Source organism: Saccopteryx bilineata, chromosome 10 (assembly GCF_036850765.1).
Source record: "Saccopteryx bilineata isolate mSacBil1 chromosome 10, mSacBil1_pri_phased_curated, whole genome shotgun sequence".
Classification (NCBI taxonomy): Eukaryota; Metazoa; Chordata; class Mammalia; order Chiroptera; family Emballonuridae; genus Saccopteryx; species Saccopteryx bilineata.
The window spans coordinates 620,490-642,647 of NC_089499.1; the positions used below are offsets into that span (position 1 = coordinate 620,490).

At 61.2% G+C, this 22,158-nt stretch overlaps 1 protein-coding gene across 2 annotated transcripts in view; it reads right to left on the reverse strand.

Moving 5' to 3' along the window:
- CNTN3 (contactin 3) overlaps positions 1-22,158 on the reverse strand; it is a 211,075-nt gene that overhangs the window by 129,073 nt on the left and 59,844 nt on the right. For both annotated transcript variants that reach the window (XM_066244550.1, XM_066244549.1), the window contains exon 3: positions 9,490-9,616. In XM_066244550.1, the coding sequence (XP_066100647.1) occupies positions 9,490-9,616 (127 nt within the window). The remainder of the gene's footprint in view (positions 1-9,489; positions 9,617-22,158) is intronic.

Genomic DNA, 22,158 nt, shown 5'->3' on the forward strand with positions numbered 1-22,158 from the left:
GAGGGGGGTGGAGAGAGGGAGGGGAAGGTGGAGTGAAGGAGGGGCGGGTGGAGAGAGGGAGGGGCGGGTGGAGTGAGGGAGGGGCGGGTAGAGAGAGGGAGGGCGGATGGAGGGAGGGAGGGGCGGGTGGAGAGAGGGAGGGGCGGGTGGAGGGAGGGAGGGAGGGGCGGGTGAAGTGAGGGAGGGGCTGGTGGAGAGAGGGAGGGGCGGGTGGAGAGAGGGAGGGGGCGTGGAGAGAGGGAGTGGCGGGTGGAGAGAGGGAGTGGCGGGTGGAGTGAGGGAGGGGCGGGTGGAGAGAGGGAGGGGCGGGTGGAGAGAGGGAGGGGCGGGTGGAGAGAGGGAGGGGCGGGTGGAGTGAAGGAGGGGCGGGTGGAGAGGGGGAGGGGCGGGTGGAGAGGGGGAGGGGCGGGTGGAGAGGGGGAGGGGCGGGTGGAGAGGGGGAGGGGCGGGTGGAGGGGGGAGGGGCGGGTGTAGAGGGGGAGGGGCGGGTGGAGAGGGGGAGGGGCGGGTGGAGAGAGGGAGGGGCGGGTGGAGAGAGGGAGGGGCGGGTGGAGAGAGGGGGGGCGGGTGGAGAGAGGGAGGGGCGGGTGGAGCGAGGGAGGGGCGGGTGGAGCGAGGGAGGGGCGGGTGGAGAGAGGGAGGGGCGGGTGGAGAGGGAGGGGCGGGTGGAGAGAGGGAGGGGCGGGTGGAGCGAGGGAGGGGCGGGTGGAGAGAGGGAGGGGCGGGTGGAGCGAGGGAGGGGCGGGTGGAGCGAGGGAGGGGCGGGTGGAGCGAGGGAGTGGCGGGTGGAGCGAGGGAGTGGCGGGTGGAGAGAGGGAGTGGCGGGTGGAGAGAGGGAGGGGCGGGTGGAGAGGGAGGGGCGGGTGGAGAGAGGGAGGGGCGGGTGGAGTGAGGGAGGGTCGGGGAGCCCCCCAACAGGAGGTTGGATCCGAGGCAGATGTCCCCCCCAAACAATTCGAGCACAGCTCATTTCAAGCATCTCGCACGCCCTCGAAGCAGTAGGTTTTTAATCTTGACTATAAAGCGTGAGGCGCCTGACACCGGAGGTTTTCCAGGGGGGTCCTCATCACTCCTGAACAATAGGAACCCCATCACTGTGTCTAGGAGAGAAAGTCAAACGTCGGTATCTGGAAGAGGGGGGATGAGTCCGGGGGACAAACCGCGTGTCGGGGGGGGGGGGCGTGTGTAAACTCCAGTTTGTATCCTAGTCAGTAAAATCCACGTGAACTCCTGGATTCCCAGGTGGGGAGGTGCTTTCAGAGCAAACAGGCTCCCCGGAGGCTGTCTGAATCCCAGCTGGCTCCCCCAGCCCCCTCCCCCGGAAGTCATGGGCGGCAGGGACGGGGGCCGCTCGCAGGGAATCCTGACAAAGCGACAGGAACCCACCCTCCCACCTGCCGTCACCCACCCCGTGGCTGTCCCTCACGGCGGCCATCCACACCATCAGCAAACAACATCTCCATGATGATGGAGACGAATGCGTACCTACCCACGTTTACGGTTCTGGTCATGATCTGTCCGTTAGTCATCGCACACGGGACAGCCTCTGACACAAAACCGCCCAAAGACAAAGTCACAGTAACAAACACCGATAGGTCCTGCGTCCACACACAAGGCACCAGCTGCTACTCCCGGTCTTCCTCTGCTCAACACGGTCAGAGGACGTCACCCTCGCAAGCTGGAGCTAACAAAACCGGAAATAAATTCAGTGACTCAAGGCAATGTGGAGAGAATCCCGGGATAGCCTGCACCCGCAGTGGACGGCACGAAGTTACCGCCCGGCGGGTCACCCCCAGGATCACACAACATCGGCCAGCAAAACAGAAACAAAAGCGATTTTCTACAGAAAGAGGAAAGGTCACCTTGGACATGAACATAAAGCAAGGCCCACACAGACCGAAACGATGTCCTGAATCTTCCTTAGGGGGCTGGGCTGGGCTCGGGAAATTGGCCCACGCCCAATGCTTGTTCAATCAGCGGGCGATACTTTTATTGGGGGCTTGACAAGAAAACGAGGAATTTAATCACAAGGAGCAATTTGTGGTTTCAGATGGGGCTTCGCATTAATAAGCAAATGCGTTTGTGTTCAGATGCAATGCCTGTTAATATGTTTGCTGAAATGATGAGAGTAATTGCAGCCCTCGGAATGTCTGAATTTGCATATCCAGTACTTTATCCAAAAATAACTAATTAGGCTTCAGCTATAATTGCCGAAGATATAAATGAGTGAAATCGCAATGCCGTGTTTTTAAAAACTGGGTTTTTAAGAACGTGTTTTATGGCCAAGATTTCCTATTTGTCATTCCATTTAAACATATACATTTTATGAAAAAAAAACAGATCAGAGCGATGCTGAGATTGAAAACAAGAGTCACTGTTTCCATAGTTACAGCGCCCTTCCTGTTGATCAGCGGCCCCTCCTTCCTGTTGGTCAGCGGCCCCCTCCTTCCTGTTGGTCAGCGGCCCCCTCCTTCCTGGTGGTCAGCGGCCCCTCCTTCCTGTTGGTCAGCGGCCCCCTCCTTCCTGTTGGTCAGCGGCCCCCTCCTTCCTGGTGGTCAGCGGCCCCTCCTTCCTGTTGGTCAGCGGCCCCTCCTTCCTGGTGGTCAGCGGCCCCTCCTTCCTGTTGATCAGCGGCTCCTCCTTCCTGTTGGTCAGCAGCCAATCCTTCCTGTTGGTCAGCGGCCCCTCCTTCCTGTTGGTCAGCGGCCCCTCCTTCCTGTTGGTCAGTGGCCCCCTCCTTCCTGTTGGTCAGCGGCCAATCCTTCCTGTTGGTCAACGGCCCCTCAGCTGTTCCGAGGAGAGCGGCAGAAAGAAGATGGGGGTGAGCTAGTCTTGCCCTGTCCGGAACCGGGGTCGCTTTTCCTGGCGGCAGGTGTCTCACCCTCCTGGGATGAGGCCGCCCGCATGTGACCTGGCCCCGGCCCCCAGGACACCCCCTCAGGCCCCAGGACACCCCGCCATCCTGCTCAGAAGCATCAGAAGAAGAAGAACAAGGAAGCACCATCTCTCACGCGTCCATCTTCCTGGCTGTGCTCTAACCTGCGCGGCCCCTGGGCACGGACTATGACACCACCGCTCTGTCCTCACGTCCTGTGAAACCGCTCACGACTCCGACAGGGAAGAGGCCTTCCTTCCGGCCAACGTCAGTCTCTGGGGGTCCGGGCAGCCAGCCTGTCACCTCCCGGTGGCCTCCGCGGTCACCACCACCGTCACCTACCTCATCCTATGTCTTAAAATGAAGTCAAAACAGAAGCAGGCACCCAAAGTTGAGAACATCCCACAGGGGGAGCCTCGGACTGCGTCTGACCTTGACCGTGACCCCGATCTAATCCCACCCCCCCCCGTGTCACGTCCACCCTGTTAACATCCTGTGCCTTTTCCTCCGCCTCCAGGGAGCTCTCCAGGTTGCCAGGCGCTGGATGGATGGTGAGGGGCTCAGTGCTCGAGAAACTTTATCACAACGGCCGGCGTGGAGGCGGTGGGCAGTGTCCCTGGAGCCCAGCGTGAGGGTGTCCACGGGGCTCTGGGAGAGACGCAATGCCGAGTTTATACGCCCAGAGCGGCCGCCCCACGGGCCTCGGACGCTACAGACGTCTTCACTGTCTGTGGTGTGTGGCCAGCCCAGCCACGGGCACGCGTCGGTGCTCCCCGCGGCCGACAGAGGGTGTGGGACAGCCCGTCGCTGAGGTCAGGATGCTGATGAGAACGGAGTGTGAGGGGGACCCCGGGAGTCAGGCCAGTGGTCAGCGAGACGAGGATACTTCCTTGGGGCGAAGAGAAACTGGAAGAACAGCAACTCCTACTTGCCTTGGGCCATAAAACAACAGTGACACCGTTTCTGCCGAGGTGACCAGTCTGTGTAAGGGACAACTGCACAGGATCAACATGACGCTTGAACCCCGTGTCACATATATACACTGTCGTATAGAATACGCAGCATACTGCAGAGAGTAGATACATCACACGCGCTCGTCTCCACATCCTACACACAGAATAAAACCACGTATGTAAAACCCAGAGCACATACATGGTGAGGATGCAGCCAAGCACGGCGCTGTGTGTGGGGCCGTGAGCAGTGCCGCGTGCTGTGTGGTCCGTATCGTGTGGGCGTGTGTGGGGTGTAGACGGCAGACACCCTCAGACCTCTGTCCTCATCCCTGGTTAGAATAAGTGGTGAGCAGGAATTATCAGTCTGTTCCTGTGTTTTCCGTCTTTCCCTGCTGTGCTGAGGTGATCTTCAGGAACTGAATGTGAACAGAACGTGACTCACTGGGGACCACACCTCACGGGAAGCTGCCTGCACCTCACCGTGGCGTCCATCCCGACCCCTGCATGTCCAAGCTTCCTCACGCTGTTCTGTTAACGCAGGTGAGCTGTTTTGTGGAGCTTGAGGCGACGACCCCATTGCTTCCCTTTGAGGAGATGAAGACGGAACAGCGCGCAGGCGCCGTGGCTGTGGGGCGAGGCCCTGCACAGAGCCGTCCGCAGGCTCGGCCCCCGAGCCTGCCCCGAGCGGTGTGGCCCCACGCGGCCTGCACACCCGTCCGAGATGCAGACGGAGCAGCGGGTGTTGTGGTGACTGACTTGAGCACAGGTCTCATCTGGCGGTGCTGCCTCACACTCCAGCTAAACTGCCCGTGCACCACGACCCCCGTGGCCGCACGCAGCCGCGACCCGTGCTCTCTGGCCTCCATCGCATGTGACGAGGAAAGCAGCGTCCACATCAGAAGTGGCGGGAGCCCAGGACGAAAACATAACATCTCCCGACAGGTTCTGTGACACAGAGGGCGGTTTCCAGGCGGCCACAGCTGGCCGTGCGGGGAAGCAGTGACCTGCGGTGACAGTCCCCGTCACCGACAGGGAGCCGCCCGTGCCCAGGATGGCCGCCCCTTCCGGTCAGCTGCCCGCCTGGCCCATGCGGTCATGGGCTCGTCTCACCCCGTCCAGCCCTCGTGTGCGGCTCCTTTCAGGCTGAACGGCGTCTGAAGTGACCACAGACCCTCCTGTCTGGAGTCTTCAGTGAGCAAACAGTGGGCACCAGCCCCCCTGTGCAACGTCGGACCAAGTCCTTCCTCTCTGACAAACTGCCACGGCCTCCTCCGGTCCCCGCCTCCAGTGCCATCGGTGACGAGACTGAACACTAATTAACCTTCAGAGGTGGGTGCCGGGCTCCCGCGGGGACAGCAGGAGAAAGGAGCCCTCAGCGAAATCCTCCGACCAGGGATTCTCCTGAGGATTTCTGAACTTTCGGATTTCTTATGTGGCCAATTAAGAGCTCTTTGTACCCAATGGGGTAACAACAAAGAGCCTTCTCACGAGACACGTTGGCCTCCGTCCACAGGACGGGCGCAGGGGATGTGCACGGGCCGTTTCTCATAGGACGGTGAGACCCCTGCATCTTGGGGAGCGTACTTGGATTCCGTGTACTTGTGGTTTCACACGAACAACCCACTGATGCTCCTCCTTGGTGGCTGTCTGTGTGTCTACCTGCCTACCTACCACCTGCACCCCTACCTAAGTAAGCAGATATACGTTCATGTAGCTATCAGCTACCTACGACGAATCCACCCTGCTTAGATTTATAAATGAGGATAGAAACATAGTCTTTCTCTTGCTTCACTGAGAAAATGTCCCATCTTCTTGTGCCCTCAATGTTATCACACACACAGCAGCATTTTTTTTGTAGTTTTTAAAGGATAGTAAAGACCTAAGAACAAGCAAGCATATTTTCTTTTGGAAAATTCAAAGAATAATGTAGAATGTTACCTGGTTGACTATTAAAATCAAAAGCTTGGGGAGGTCCCGTCCAGCTGGCTCGACGGTAGAACATCGGCCTGGCATGTGAATGTCCCGGGTTCGATTCCCCGTCAGGGCACACAGGAGAAGCGCCCATCTGCTTCTCCACCCCCTCTGCTTTCTCTCTCTCTTCCCCTCCCGCAGCTATGGCTTCATTGACTCGAGAGCATTGGCCCCAGGTGCTGAGGATGGCTTGGTGGAGCCCCCACCTTTGGTGCTAAAAATAGCTCAGTTATGAGCATCAGCCCCAGAAGGGCAAAACATCACCCCCTAGTGGGCTTGCTAGGTGGATCCCAGTCAGGGCAGAGGCGAGAGTCTGTCTCTCGGCCTCTCCTCCTCTCACTGAATAAAAAAAATAAAAGCTTAGGGGAAAGAATGCCATACATGAAGGCATAGTGTCAGCAGATAAAGTTATAATTATAACCCACCACGCGCTTTCATACGCCCGCTGACTCCATCAGCAAAGCCTCCAACGCGTCACACGTCACAGGCGGCCGTCGGCTGTCACAGGAATGCCTGGCACGTTCATAGTCAAGCGAGGCCGCCTGTGCCTCCTCATGTCTGACTTTCTAGTGACGGCCAACCTTCAGTTCCGGTGAATTTTTACACCAGCTGGAGGTCTCAACTTCAGAAAACCTTGACAGCTCTCAATGAAGTGTCAGCTCCCTCTGGGTCCTCAGCAAGGATTCAGAGAACAACCCCTGCAATGAAATCCCTCCGATACCAGAGGCAATCCTGATAAAACAAGTTTACTCGCACACACGCTCACATACGCACACGCACGCACACACACACACACACTCATGCTCATATACGCACACATGCATGTGCACGCACAACGCACACGCTCACATACGCACACGCACACACACACACACACACGCACGCTCACATACGCACACATGCACGCACCTCCCCGTCTCCGCTATGCATTCTGTTCAAGTTTCCACATGCCACCTCCATCCCGGGCCACACAACGAAACAGAAAACGTGGTCGGCAAATGGCAGCACCTTCTCGCGAGCATTTCTGCGTCCTCGGTATATTTCAGAACTCGTTTTCTGCCGCTCCAATCAGCGGCTGGCACACAGAGATGGAATGAATGACAACCCCTGGCTATGTCGGAATTTTTAAACTCAGCACTTCTTTGCTGTTGGGTACAACTTCATAAATGCAACCAATCTTTTCACTTAGCCACGCGCTCCTGCAAGGCTAATTCTGGCACCTTGACAATGTTTCCGCCGAGCACGCTTGTCATCAAACGACCAGAAGATAAAAGCCAGGGACACCACCGACGAGAGCAGAGCAGCCCACCGCTGGGTCCCTCCCTGGACTCCCAGTCATGTCCACCGTCACGTCCAGGCAGCCCACCGCTGGGCCCCTCCCTGGACTCCCAGTCATGTCCACCGTCACGTCCAGGAGGACGACCTTCCCTCTCAGCAGAAGCAGGTGGACGCATTTTAGAAAGGGTTAGAATGTCCTATAAACACGCTGGAAAAACCACTCCAAGGTTCTGTCTTGTTAGACTGACCTGTTCATTTTCCCCCCAAAAGAATACAGCATTTCCAGAAGTCTGATGAATTCATCTAGCTCGCAAGCTGCAGTGCCTTGCATTTTCATCGTGTAACACACTTCCCCTATTTCTAGGACTCGAGGGAGGGAGAAAAATCTTATCCCCTCCGCCAGCTCCGGCCGGTACCCTGGAGTCGTGTCGGGGGGCCGTGGACCACCAGGGGTGCCCAACAGACAGACAGGAAGGCGCATGCTTCTGACGCTGCACACTCCCAGACACAAAGAACCCCACGAAGGCCCGGCGTCTAACCCGACGCTGACCCCGTGGCCAAGGACTGCTGGCGTCGACTACTGAGGTCGTTTAAATGAGGAACAGACGCTCAACGGCCGCCGTTACCGCTCGGAACAGCGACACGTTGATTAGCACAGGCTGGAGTCTGCTTGCTCGGCGGGTTCCAGAGACCGTTTTCCGAGCGGACGCGTTCTGTAAACCGCGTGGCGGGCAGACGTTCTCAGCGCTCAGAGGACGCGTTCCCTGGGAGCTCACAGCGTGCTCTCGTAGCCGAGTCTGTACCAGCGGCATATGCGCTCATCAATAATGCACTTCTCCATTACAGTGGCCCCCAAGCACCCCGAGCAGCAGGAATGTTCATCTTGTGCTACTTAATAAAGTAAACACCCATCCCCGTCCAAGGAATCTACCACTCTCCCCCAAAATGCTCAGATATATTTTCACCTTAAGGTGACCAGAGGTCACATTTGTATTCTTTCTTTCCTTACGCCTCTCGGGGACGTTGAAAGTTTTCCTGTGAACGGGTGTTATTCTTTTTTTCTTTTTTTTAATTATTTTTTAATTTTTAATTTTTATTTTTTCTGAAGCTGGAAACAGGGAGAGACAGTCAGACAGACTCCCGCATGCGCCCGACCGGGATCCACCCGGCATGCCCACCAGGGGCGATGCTCTGCCCCTCCGGGGCATCGCTCTGTCGAGACCAGAGCCACTCTAGCGCCTGGGGCAGAGGCCAAGGAGCCATCCCCAGCGCCCGGGCCATCTTTGCTCCAATGGAGCCTTGGCTGCGGGAGGGGAAGAGAGAGGAAGGGGGGGTGGAGAAGCAAATGGGCGCTTCTCCTATGTGCCCTGGCCGGGAATCGAACCCGGGTCCCCCGCACGCCAGGCTGACGCTCTACCGCTGAGCCAACCGGCCAGTGCAAGGTGTTATTCTTATAATCTGAAAACTATAGACCTCCACGTGAAAAAAAAATCTAATAAATTAAATGTTTCCCCCTTCAAGAATACGTACAATGGCCTCGGCTGGTTGGCTCAGTGGTAGAGCGTCGGCCTGGCATGCAGAAGTTCCGGGTTCGATTCCCGGCCAGGGCACACAGCAGAAGCATCTATCTGCTTCTCCACCCCTCCCCCTCTCCTTCCTCTCTGTCTCTCTCTTCCCCTCCTGCAGCTGAGGCTCCATTGGAGCAAAGGGCCCGGGCGCTGAGGATGGCTCCTTGGCCTCTGCCCCAGGCGCTAGAGTGGCTCTGGTCACGACAGAGCGACGCCCCGGAGGGGCAGAGCATCGCCCCCTGGTGGGCAGAGCATCTCCCCTGGTGGGCGTGCCGGGTGGATCCCGGTCGGGCGCATGCGGGAGTCTGTCTGACTGCCTTCCTGTTTCTAGCTTCAGAAAAAAAATACAAAAAAGAAAGAAAAAGAATACGTACAATGAGCTAGGTGAGGACGTGTTTTATTCTGCATGTAATGAGCCTGAATCAGGCATGCACTTGGGAACACAGTAAAGGGAACAAAAAGTCAGACACTGGATACTTCCTAAAGCCGTGATTTACAAACCCCTCGGACACATGGAATTTCATCCCCCACACGGTCACAGCAGAGGAGACCCCGGCGGCTGCATTCAGCTGTAGTTCAGACCCCCAAGCACACTGTCAGCCACTAAGAAGTCGCTGGGCGTGTGACGGATTCCGCTGTGTTTCTCCCCAGTCCGGAGATCTCCCGGGTGAGCGAGGAACCTCCCTGCTCAGCGCCCGGCGTTCCCGCATCCGGTCTGGGGACACGAGGCGCGGCCACGGCCTCGCGCCTAACCCTCCCCGACGGCGTGGACGGGCCGACTCAGAAAAGCCCACCGTGCCCAGGCCACCCCGCTCCTGAGCGAGCGTCAGACCGCGCACCGTACCTGTAATGAGGTGAAGGGTTGCCTCTGGCCTCGCAGTTTAAAGTGACTCTCTTGTCCTCCGAGCCGACGGGGACCATGGTGCTGCTGGGCTCTCGGACGAACACGGGGCCTCGTAGCAGCAGCTCATCTGCAGGGGAGACACCCAGAAACACCCACGGTGAGTGGAAGGTGCGGCGAAAGGCGGCGTTCCAGAGCCAGAGACGAGAGCCAGGGACTCCTCTCTGCTCGCCAGACGCCAGGGCACTCACGGTCCCCGGGCCAATGCCCTCTGTAGACGCGGCTCTGTGTGTGTGGGTATCCCGACCCCCAGCAGCCGGCCTCCATGAGACCAGGCCACACGGCGCAGAACTGTTTCCATAGCAACACGACGGCGGGGAGGCAGAGCGAAGGCACCACGGGCTCCTTCCGGTAACAACGTCTTCCTGCCGTGTGACTGGCGAGTGACCCATCACAGGACGCCCTTCCCGTCCCGGCCGCTTTGCAAAACCAAAGCCGACTCAAAACCAATCTGCCCGCATGCAAATCGGAAAGCTGGCTAAGTCATTTTGCCATTTTGAACTAAAACCTCCTTCTCTTTAGTGGGACTTCTATAACCAGCACAGGACAGGGACGGGATACAGCACACAACCCCTGTCCTTTAAAAAGTGCTTCTTCTTTGGTTAGAGGAATGTGAATGTTCTCCTGGGGAGAATTCACATGTGTGCGTGTACACACGCAAACACGCACACACAGGCACACGTGCACAGGTGCACACACGCAAACACGCACACACAGGCACATGTGCACAGGTGCACACACGCAAACACGCACACAGGCACACACGCACACACAGGCACACGTGCACAGGTGCACACACGCAAACACGCACACAGGCACACACGCACACACAGGCGCACACACGCAAACACGCACACAGGCACACGTGCACAGGTGCACACACACAAACACGCACACACAGGCACACGTGCACAGGTGCACACACGCAAACACGCACACAGGCACACGTGCACAGGTGCACACACGCAAACATGCACACACAGGCACACGTGCACAGGTGCACACACGCAAACACGCACACACAGGCACACGTGCACAGGTGCACACACGCAAACACGCACACAGGCACACACGCACACACAGGCACACGTGCACAGGTGCACACACGCAAACACGCACACAGGCACACACGCACACACAGGCGCACACACGCAAACACGCACACAGGCACACGTGCACAGGTACACACACGCAAACACGCACACACAGGCACACGTGCACAGGTGCACACACGCAAACACGCACACAGGCACACGTGCACAGGTGCACACACGCAAACACGCACACACAGGCACACGTGCACAGGTGCACACACGCAAACGCACACACAGGCACAGGTGCACATGTGTACACACGCAAACACACACACAGGCACACGTGCACACTCACACACACATCTCTCTTTGAGCTACAGATTCACCGAGGGCTTCTGCAACTGCAGCTCTAGTCACTGAGGGACATTTCTGAACACAAAACAAACTCACGGGAAAATAAAAAGAAAGCTCTCCACTCTCCTGTCTCTGAATGCTCAGGAAGCTGGCACGGTGCCCAGTGAAGAAGAGAACGGGTAAACTGGCTGAGAGACGGCGGCCCGTGAAGGACGAGGCAGAGACAATGACACCGAGAACAGCACCTCCAGAGCCGCGGCACGGTGAAATTACATTCGGCTGCTTGGAGCAGCAGAAACACCAATAGAAACATTTACTCTGAGGCTAAGAATACAGTAACTCCACAGTGACAATGACGGCTGCAACAATGAAGCGAGCAGCTGTGACCCCCTCCCACGTGAATCCCGCGCTCACGCACCTGTTTTTAACCTTCGGGGTGCCTAAAATGACTCCCAGTGCCCAGGGCAGGGCCTTGAACCCTGCCCGGGGGGCGTGAGTGAGGTCACGCACCCTCTCACCGTCTAGCACAGCTAACTCCTGGGTCCATCCGGTGACGGCCTCCTTCCTGCCTTCTGGGTGAAGCTGGTGGCCTTGCCGGTGGCTCTGGGAGGTAACCTGAGTCCCAGCTGCCAGCAGCGCCTTTGCTTAGGGCGGGGCAGCCACGCCCAAGACCAGCCAGGGGTCCGGAGTGGGCGGCTCGGGTCGCAGGGAGGTCACTGCAGACCAAGGTCGCCGGCCGTGCGATGCACGGACGAGGCCGAGGTCCCGAGGCCCCAGGAGAAATGTGGGTGACACTGGGCTCGGTCCCTGGGTGGGCGTTCCGGATGGAACAACGCCGGCCGCTGACACGCGCTGAGGACAACCACAGCGAGCGCTGGGGACCCCCAGGCTCTGCCCGCCCGTCTCCCCCTGTGCTAGTGTCAGCGTGCACCCTTTCCCTACGGTCACCCGCAGCTGTGACGGTAACAGCTGACCGTGACTGTCCGTCCCTCCCGGAAACCGGCCAGCCAGGCACCAGCCCTGCAGAGATGAGGGCTCCAGGTCACCCGCCCCCCCCACAGCGATGTCCCCCACGCACTGACCCTCATTCCTGCCGGATGAAGCCTCCAGGACAGCAGCTGCTACGGCCCCCCGTCCCCCCGTCTGCTCACCCGTAAGGGGAGAACCCACAAAAAGACCTCACGGCTTCACAGACAAGGACAACCTCGGGAGAAACGGGGTGTGGAGCAGCTACCCCCCCCCCAATCATAAAGAACCAGAGCCGTCGTGTGCTGGTGGTTCCCTCAGCAACATAAACAGAAACACGTCTGTTTCACCGGCTGCACTGACCGTCTGGGGGAGTCAGAGACACCTGTGCACCCACACCGGCGGGAACGGGACCGTCTGGGGGAGTCAGAGACACCTGTGCACCCACACCGGCGGGAACGTGACCGTCTGGGGGAGTCAGAGACACCTGTGCACCCACACCGGCGGGAACGTGACCGTCTGGGGGAGTCGGAGACACCTGTGCACACACACCGGCGGGAACGTGACCGTCTGGGGGAGTCAGAGACACCTGTGCACCCACACCGGCGGGAACGTGACCGTCTGGGGGAGTCAGAGACACCTGTGCACACACACCGGCGGGAACGTGACCGTCTGGGGGAGTCGGAGACACCTGTGCACCCACACCGGCGGGAACGTGACCATCTGGGGGAGTCAGAGACACCTGTGCATCCACACCGGCGGGAACGTGACCGTCTGGGGGAGTCAGAGACACCTGTGCACACACACCAACGAGAACGTGACCGTCTGGGGGAGTCAGAGACACCTGTGCACACACACCGGCGGGAACGTGACCGTCTGGGGGAGTCAGAGACACCTGTGCACCCACACCGGCGGGAACGTGACCGTCTGGGGGAGTCAGAGACACCTGTGCACACACACCGGCGGGAACGTGACCGTCTGGGGGAGTCGGAGACACCTGTGCACACACACCGGCGGGAACGTGACCGTCTGGGGGAGTCGGAGACACCTGTGCACACACACCGGCGGGAACGTGACCGTCTGGGGGAGTCGGAGACACCTGTGCACCCACACCGGCGGGAACGTGACCGTCTGGGGGAGTCGGAGACACCTGTGCACCCACACCGGCGGGAACGTGACCGTCTGGGGGAGTCAGAGACACCTGTGCACACACACCGGCGGGAACGTGACCGTCTGGGGGAGTCGGAGACACCTGTGCACCCACACCGGCGGGAACGGGACCGTCTGGGGGAGTCAGAGACACCTGTGCACACACACCGGCGGGAACGTGACCGTCTGGGGGAGTCAGAGACACCTGTGCATCCACACCAACGAGAACGTGACCGTCTGGGGGAGTCAGAGACACCTGTGCACCCACACCGGCGGGAACGTGACCGTCTGGGGGAGTCCGAGACACCTGTGCACACACACCGGCGGGAACGTGACCGTCTGGGGGAGTCAGAGACACCTGTGCACACACACCGGCGGGAACGTGACCGTCTGGGGGAGTCGGAGACACCTGTGCACCCACACCGGCGGGAACGTGACCGTCTGGGGGAGTCAGAGACACCTGTGCATCCACACCAACGAGAACGTGACCGTCTGGGGGAGTCAGAGACACCTGTGCACCCACACCGGCGGGAACGTGACCGTCTGGGGGAGTCAGAGACACCTGTGCACCCACACCAACGAGAACGTGACCGTCTGGGGGAGTCAGAGACACCTGTGCACCCACACCGGCGGGAACGAGGCGGCCACCACGTCCTCCTGGGGCGACTGCTCCCGGTGTCCCTCCGGCCGAGTCTGTGTGTCGTCCGTCGCGAGGTGACCACGCATCCTCTTCATCTGGAAGCTCGAGGGTGGACACGTGAACGATGACGGCACAGACGGGGGGTGGCTGCCCCCCTCACGCTGAGGACACGTCAGAGTGCCCCGGCTGCACGCGGACACTGCACGTGTTTATCTCTGTCCAGTTCACTGCTGGACCTCCAGGTCCCCGCACGGGGCGGGGGCTCGGGATCCACTGGACGAGCTCGGTGAGCAGGCGGGTGCCGGCTGGCGCGGGTGACTGAGAACGCAAAGGTCAGCGCCCTGGACGCTCGCCATCCACAGACCCGGCGGGCGGGAGGCACAGGCGGGTCAGCAACCCGGCCACGGCGAAGGTTTTGGTGAGACCGGGATGCGACCCCTGCATCCCCTTCCACGAGAGCCCAGGGTCCTAAGTGCGGGCAGCAGCGGCCCTGACCCTCAGCGTGAAGCCAGCCCTTCAGCGCTGCCTGCTGACCCTGCAGGGGTCATCCTGGGGGGCGCTCGCCCCCACTTCTGGGTGAGGAGGCCCTGAGGTCGTCTCAGACCATCGGCACCTGAGGGCCTCCCACGCACAAAGGTCAAAGGAACGGTCAGTCCTGACAGGCCTGTCCATGCCTCGTGCTGGAGAGAGACCCAGGTCGTCCCGCTCGCCTCGCCAGAGCGGGACCCGGGTGACAGGCCCCAGGGACAGCCTGCTGCTCCCGACTACCAGAGACATTGGGACGGAGCAGGGTCTGACGTCTCTGCCAATCCACAAGAAACGACACGGCACGTTCTTCTAAACGAACGTGGACCCTCGGGGGACAGGCCCGGACAGTGTGCACGGACACAGTGACCAGAACACCTGGGCGGGGCCCGTGGCCGACACAGCGGACGCCAGGTGACGGTCACACTGAGGCTAAACCTCGCTCCCCCGACGGGCACCCGTCTCTGACACAGCGGACGCCAGGTGACGGTCACGCTGACGCTAAACCTCGCTCCCCCGACGGGCACCCGTCTCTGACACAGCGGACGCCAGGCGACGGTCACGCTGACGCTAAACCTCGCTCCCCCGACGGGCACCCGTCTCTGACACAGCGGACGCCAGGTGACGGTCACGCTGACGCTAAACCTCGCTCCCCCGACGGGCACCCGTCTCTGACACAGCGGACGCCAGGTGACGGTCACGCTGACGCTAAACCTCGCTCCCCCGACGGGCACCCGTGGCCGACACAGCGGACTCCAGGCGACGGTCACGCTGAGGCTAAACCTCGCTCCCCCGACGGGCACCCGTCTCTGACACAGCGGACGCCAGGTGACGGTCACGCTGAGGCTAAACCTCGCTCCCCCGACGGGCACCCGTCTCTGACACAGCGGACGCCAGGTGACGGTCACGCTGAGGCTAAACCTCGCTCCCCCGACGGGCACCCGTCTCTGACACAGCGGACGCCAGGTGACGGTCACACTGAGGCTAAACCTCGCTCCCCCGACGGGCACCCGTCTCTGACACAGCGGACTCCAGGTGACGGTCACGCTGACGCTAAACCTCGCTCCCCCGATGGGCACCCATCTCTGACACAGCGGACGCCAGGTGACGGTCACACTGACGCTAAACCTCGCTCCCCCGACGGGCACCCGTCTCTGACACAGCGGACGCCAGGTGACGGTCACGCTGACGCTAAACCTCGCTCCCCCGACGGGCACCCGTCTCTGACACAGCGGACGCCAGGTGACGGTCACACTGAGGCTAAACCTCGCTCCCCCGACGGGCACCCGTCTCTGACACAGCGGACTCCAGGTGACGGTCACACTGACGCTAAACCTCGCTCCCCCGACGGGCACCCGTCTCTGACACAGCGGACGCCAGGTGACGGTCACGCTGAGGCTAAACCTCGCTCCCCCGACGGGCACCCGTCTCTGACACAGCGGACGCCAGGTGACGGTCACGCTGAGGCTAAACCTCGCTCCCCCGACGGGCACCGGTCTGACAGGCTGGCCAGGCCCCCGGCTCCACGCTGAGTCCATAAGCTGAGTCAAGGGCCAACGGCGTTTCCGAACAGGGCTCGTAAGCCCGGGAATCCAACCCTGAGGTTTCTTCCCCCAAACAGGCCACCGGGAGCGGGCGGCTGCGAATGGACGGACAGGTGAGGTCACGCGAGGCTCGCCCGCTGGCCAACCAGCCCCTGTGGCTGTCTCTGGCCCCCGGCCGTGCAGACGGACGGACACGGACACAGAGACAGAACTGCAGGGAGCCGCGCGGCTTTTACTAAGAGAAATGCAAGTCCTAAGAGACGGTGACGTCACCTCTGGACTCCTACAGGGAAGCAGAGCCAAACCCGGCTCCCCGGAGGGCTCTCCTCAGATCTACACGAAGAAAACGGTGGATTTTGAAACAAAGAGGGTAACTCCCCGGAGTGAGCTCGGGTGGGCGGGGCAGCCACGAGGGCGGAGCAGCCACGAGGGCGGGTCCAGGTAGGGGCGTTCCATGTCAAGAGGAGGTTTCTGACCCGAGCAGGAGGAGACCAGCCTGGGTCAGAGAAGGAGGAGAACAGGACGTGAGCCCCCCAGCACCACGGGGAAAGGTTAGGACGGAAGCCCTGCTCTGCTGGGGGACGTCTTCCTTCACTGGTATTGGTGGTTTAGTGCTAGAAAATGCAAGAAAAAAATAAAAATAAAAGGAATGACTAGCCCGCCCAGGCGGTGGCGCAATGGATAGAGCGTCGGACTGGGATGTGGAGGACCCAGGTTCGAGACTCCGAGGTCGCCAGCTTGAGCAAGGGGTCACTGGCTCTGCTGTAGCCCCCAGTCAAGGCACATATGAGAAAGCAATCAACGAACAACTAAGGTGCCACAATGAAGAGCTGATGCTTCTCATCTCTCTCCCTTCCTGTCTGTCCCTCTGTCTCTCTGCCACAAAAGAACAAAACAAAACAAAACAAGCCAATGACTTCAAAGCCCCATTTACATTCTTCCAAAGTCAGGGAGGGTAAAAAATTCAACCTTAAGCCAATCCATCCCTTTGACCAGAATCTGAATGCCAGTCAGGGCCGAGTGACACTGGCTATGCAGACAGCCTGCTGCCTACGCACAGCTGGTGGCCGCCCGTCCGCCTGGCCCCGGGCCTGCCTCCCACCAGGAGGCTGGAAGCAGACACAGGACCTTCCAGAACTGCCCGTGACCCGCTCTCTGCACCGTGACCCCCTCTCCGCGCCCGTGACCCGCTCTCCGCGCCCGTGACTCCCTCTCGGTGCCCGTGACTGCCTCTCGGTGCCCGTGACCCCCTCTCCGCGCCCGTGACTCCCTCTCGGTGCCCGTGACCCCCTCTCCGCGCCCGTGACCCCCTCTCAGCGCCCGTGACCCCTCTCCGCGCCCGTGACCCCCTCTCGGCGCCCGTGACCCCCTCTCCGCGCCCGTGACCCCCTCTCCGCGCCCGTGACCCCCTCTCCGCGCCCGTGACCCGCTCTCGGCGCCCGTGACCCCCTCTCCGCGCCCGTGACCCACTCTTGGCGCCCGTGACCCCCTCTCCGCGCCCGTGACCCCCTCTCCGCGCCCGTGACCCCCTCTCCGCGCCCGTGACCCGCTCTCCGCGCCCGTGACCCCCTCTCGGCGCCCGTGACCCCCTCTCCGCGCCCGTAACCCGCTCTCCGCGCCCGTGACTCCCTCTCCGCGCCCGTGACCCACTCTCGGCGCCCGTGACCCCCTCTCGGCGCCCGTGACCCCCTCTCCGCGCCCGTGACCCCCTCTCCGCGCCCGTGACCCCCTCTCCGCGCCCGTGACCCCCTCTCCGCGCCCGTGACCCGCTCTCTGCACCCTGGACACCGTTTCCCAGCGTGGCACCCTTCCACCAGGAACGGCAGCTTCCCGTCCCCACGACCCTGCTGGAACCCAACCCCAGGGGCACCACGCCCACCCAGGAACCTCGCTGAACCCAGTCGCGGGGCTTGGTTGGGAGGTGACGACTGGCTGACCGTCTCTGCGTGGGAGAGAGACATCCCGGGCGAGACCACGACGTGGTTGACCCTTTCTATCCAGCGGGGGGCATTGCTCATCACTGACATGTTCTATATAATTGGACGCAATGGTTAATCAATACCCAGTTATACGACAGGAAATAACACGTTGAGGGGGAAACCGGGCTTAACAGAAACTGTCGCGGTCTGCAGATAAGAACGTCGTCATAACTACGCTTTATGCTTTACTTAAGCGTGGGGTGCGGTCTTCTCGTGAACGTGCGTTCTAAAGCTCCCCGACTTCCTGCCCCAGTCTCCAGCCCAGAATCACAGCTCTCTCCCTGGATGGGTTAATCGTGGCCCCACGCGGCAGAGAGGTCACAGGGCCGTTGATGCGGCCGCGTGCCGTGTGCACAGGGCACTCCGGGAGGGTCCAGGCCCCGGCCCGTTTCTGTGAAAGGACGGCTGTTCACACCCGCACGGCCTGTTACACCAGCTGCCACTGAGCATCTCTGAGCAGCACGAAGTCACCGGTCCTCACCTGTCACGCTGCATTCAAAAGGCTTCACGAATCAACTCTGAAAACACCATTTCTCCAGCTGTCACTGCCTTCAAAGGCTTTAAACAGAGAGAATGACACCTGTGGTTCCTGCTCTCTGGGGTCAAGGCTTCCGGAAGCCCAGGCACGGACCCCTCCCGTGATTCACAGAGAACGCCGCACATCAAACTCTAGCTCAAGGCCACCGTTCCTACGAGAAAACAATTACACAATGAAAAGCCGCTGTCGTAAACAGGCTGCCACGGAGAAGCCGTGGAGAGGGGACAGGACCTGCTGACCACATCCTGCAGCCGTTCCGAGCTGGACACTCACCGAAGGGGGCTCACTCCTGGCCTGCACCTCCGTATGGAGAGGCCAGCACAGTGTCTGAGAGGTCAGTCCACAGCACGCCACCCTGCACCCCTCCCTGCTGCACCCGGACTGGACTCACCACCCCACACCCCTCCCTACTGCCCTTAGACTGGACTCACCACCCCACACCCCTCCCCACTGCCCTTAGACTGGACTCACCACCCCACACCCCTCCCCACTGCCCTTAGACTGGACTCAGCACCCCATACCCCTCCCCACGGCCCTTAGACTGGACTCAGCACCCCACACCCCTCCCCACTGCCCTTAGACTGGACTCACCACCCCACACCCCTCCCCGCTGCCCTTAGACTGGACTCAGCACCCCACACCCCTCCCCACTGCCCTTAGACTGGACTCACCACCCCACACCCCTCCCCACTGCCCTTAGACTGGACTCACCACCCCACACCCCTCCCTGCTGCACCCGGACTGGACTCACCACCCCACACCCCTCCCCGCTGCCCTTAGACTGGACTCAGCACCCCACACCCCTCCCTGCTGCCCTTAGACTGGACTCACCACCCCACACCCCTCCCTGCTGCCCTTAGACTGGACTCAGCACCCCACACCCCTCCCCGCTGCCCTTAGACTGGACTCACCACCCCACACCCCTCCCCGCTGCCCTTAGACTGGACTCAGCACCCCACACCCCTCCCCGCTGCCCTTAGACTGGACTCAGCACCCCACACCCCTCCCCACTGCCCTTAGACTGGACTCAGCACCCCACACCCCTCCCCGCTGCCCTTAGACTGGACTCACCACCCCACACCCCTCCCCGCTGCCCTTAGACTGGACTCACTACCCCACACCCCTCCCCGCTGCCCTTAGACTGGACTCAGCACCCCACACCCCTCCCCGCTGCCCTTAGACTGGACTCAGCACCCCACACCCCTCCCCACTGCCCTTAGACTGGACTCACCACCCCACACCCCTCCCCACTGCCCTTAGACTGGACTCACCACCCCACACCCCTCCCCACTGCCCTTAGACTGGACTCACCACCCCACACCCCTCCCTGCTGCACCCGGACTGGACTCACCACCCCACACCCCTCTCCGCTGCCCTTAGACTGGACTCAGCACCCCACACCCCTCCCCACTGCCCTTAGACTGGACTCACCACCCCACACCCCTCCCCGCTGCCCTTAGACTGGACTCACCACCCCACACCCCTCCCCGCTGCCCTTAGACTGGACTCAGCACCCCACACCCCTCCCCGCTGCCCTTAGACTGGACTCAGCACCCCACACCCCTCCCCACTGCCCTTAGACTGGACTCAGCACCCCACACCCCTCCCCGCTGCCCTTAGACTGGACTCAGCACCCCACACCCCTCCCCACTGCCCTTAGACTGGACTCACCACCCCACACCCCTCCCCACTGCCCTTAGACTGGACTCACCACCCCACACCCCTCCCCACTGCTCTTAGACTGGACTCACCACCCCACACCCCTCCCTGCTGCCCTTAGACTGGACTCACCACCCCACACCCCTCTCCGCTGCCCTTAGACTGGACTCACCACCCCACACCCCTCTCCGCTGCCCTTAGACTGGACTCAGCACCCCACACCCCTCCCCACTGCCCTTAGACTGGACTCACCACCCCACACCCCTCCCCACTGCCCTTAGACTGGACTCAGCACCCCACACCCCTCCCCACTGCCCTTAGACTGGACTCACCACCCCACACCCCTCCCCGCTGCCCTTAGACTGGACTCACCACCCCACACCCCTCCCCGCTGCCCTTAGACTGGACTCAGCACCCCACACCCCTCCCCGCTGCCCTTAGACTGGACTCAGCACCCCACACCCCTCCCCACTGCCCTTAGACTGGACTCAGCACCCCACACCCCTCCCCGCTGCCCTTAGACTGGACTCAGCACCCCACACCCCTCCCCACTGCCCTTAGACTGGACTCACCACCCCACACCCCTCCCCACTGCCCTTAGACTGGACTCACCACCCCACACCCCTCCCCACTGCCCTTAGACTGGACTCACCACCCCACACCCCTCCCTGCTGCACCCGGACTGGACTCACCACCCCACACCCCTCTCCGCTGCCCTTAGACTGGACTCAGCACCCCACACCCCTCCCCACTGCCCTTAGACTGGACTCACCACCCCACACCCCTCTCCGCTGCCCTTAGACTGGACTCAGCACCCCACACCCCTCCCCACTGCCCTTAGACTGGACTCACCACCCCACACCCCTCCCCACTGCCCTTAGACTGGACTCACCACCCCACACCCCTCCCCACTGCCCTTAGACTGGACTCACCACCCCACACCCCTCCCTGCTGCACCCGGACTGGACTCACCACCCCACACCCCTCTCCGCTGCCCTTAGACTGGACTCAGCACCCCACACCCCTCCCCACTGCCCTTAGACTGGACTCACCACCCCACACCCCTCCCCGCTGCCCTTAGACTGGACTCAGCACCCCACACCCCTCCCCGCTGCCCTTAGACTGGACTCAGCACCCCACACCCCTCCCCGCTGCCCTTAGACTGGACTCAGCACCCCACACCCCTCCCCACTGCCCTTAGACTGGACTCAGCACCCCACACCCCTCCCCGCTGCCCTTAGACTGGACTCACCACCCCACACCCCTCCCCACTGCCCTTAGACTGGACTCAGCACCCCACACCCCTCCCTGCTGCACCCAGACTGGACTCAGCACCCCACACCCCTCCCCGCTGCCCTTAGACTGGACTCACCACCCCACACCCCTCCCCACTGCCCTTAGACTGGACTCACCACCCCACACCCCTCCCCACTGCTCTTAGACTGGACTCACCACCCCACACCCCTCCCTGCTGCCCTTAGACTGGACTCACCACCCCACACCCCTCTCCGCTGCCCTTAGACTGGACTCACCACCCCACACCCCTCTCCGCTGCCCTTAGACTGGACTCAGCACCCCACACCCCTCCCCACTGCCCTTAGACTGGACTCACCACCCCACACCCCTCCCTGCTGCCCTTAGACTGGACTCACCACCCCACACCCCTCCCTGCTGCCCTTAGACTGGACTCAGCACCCCACACCCCTCCCCACGGCCCTTAGACTGGACTCAGCACCCCACACCCCTCCCCACTGCCCCTGGACTGGACTCAGCACCCCACACCCCTCCCTGCTGCACCCGGACTGGACTCACCACCCCACACCCCTCCCCGCTGCCCTTAGACTGGACTCAGCACCCCACACCCCTCCCCACTGCCCCTGGACTGGACTCACCACCCCACACCCCTCCCGATGCCCCTGGACACAGACCTGCTCTCACAGTTCTAGACCACGGAGGGAAGAGTAGTTAAGCTGGGACTTGGGCTGCGATACAATCCAAGCTCACGGGACAGAGGACCACTCCCAAACCCACATCTGGACCTACTGGGTGGGGGTAGGGAGCCTCAGCGTTGTCTAGACTTGAGTAAGTCAGCAATTTCTCCAATTATTTTTCCTGTGACCCACAATTACCACAGTTAACTGTAGATACAGCGTGCATGTCAACACTCACACATGCAACTGATCACCAAGTTTCCCGTCATAACAGTGATCCTATGTGTGTGTGT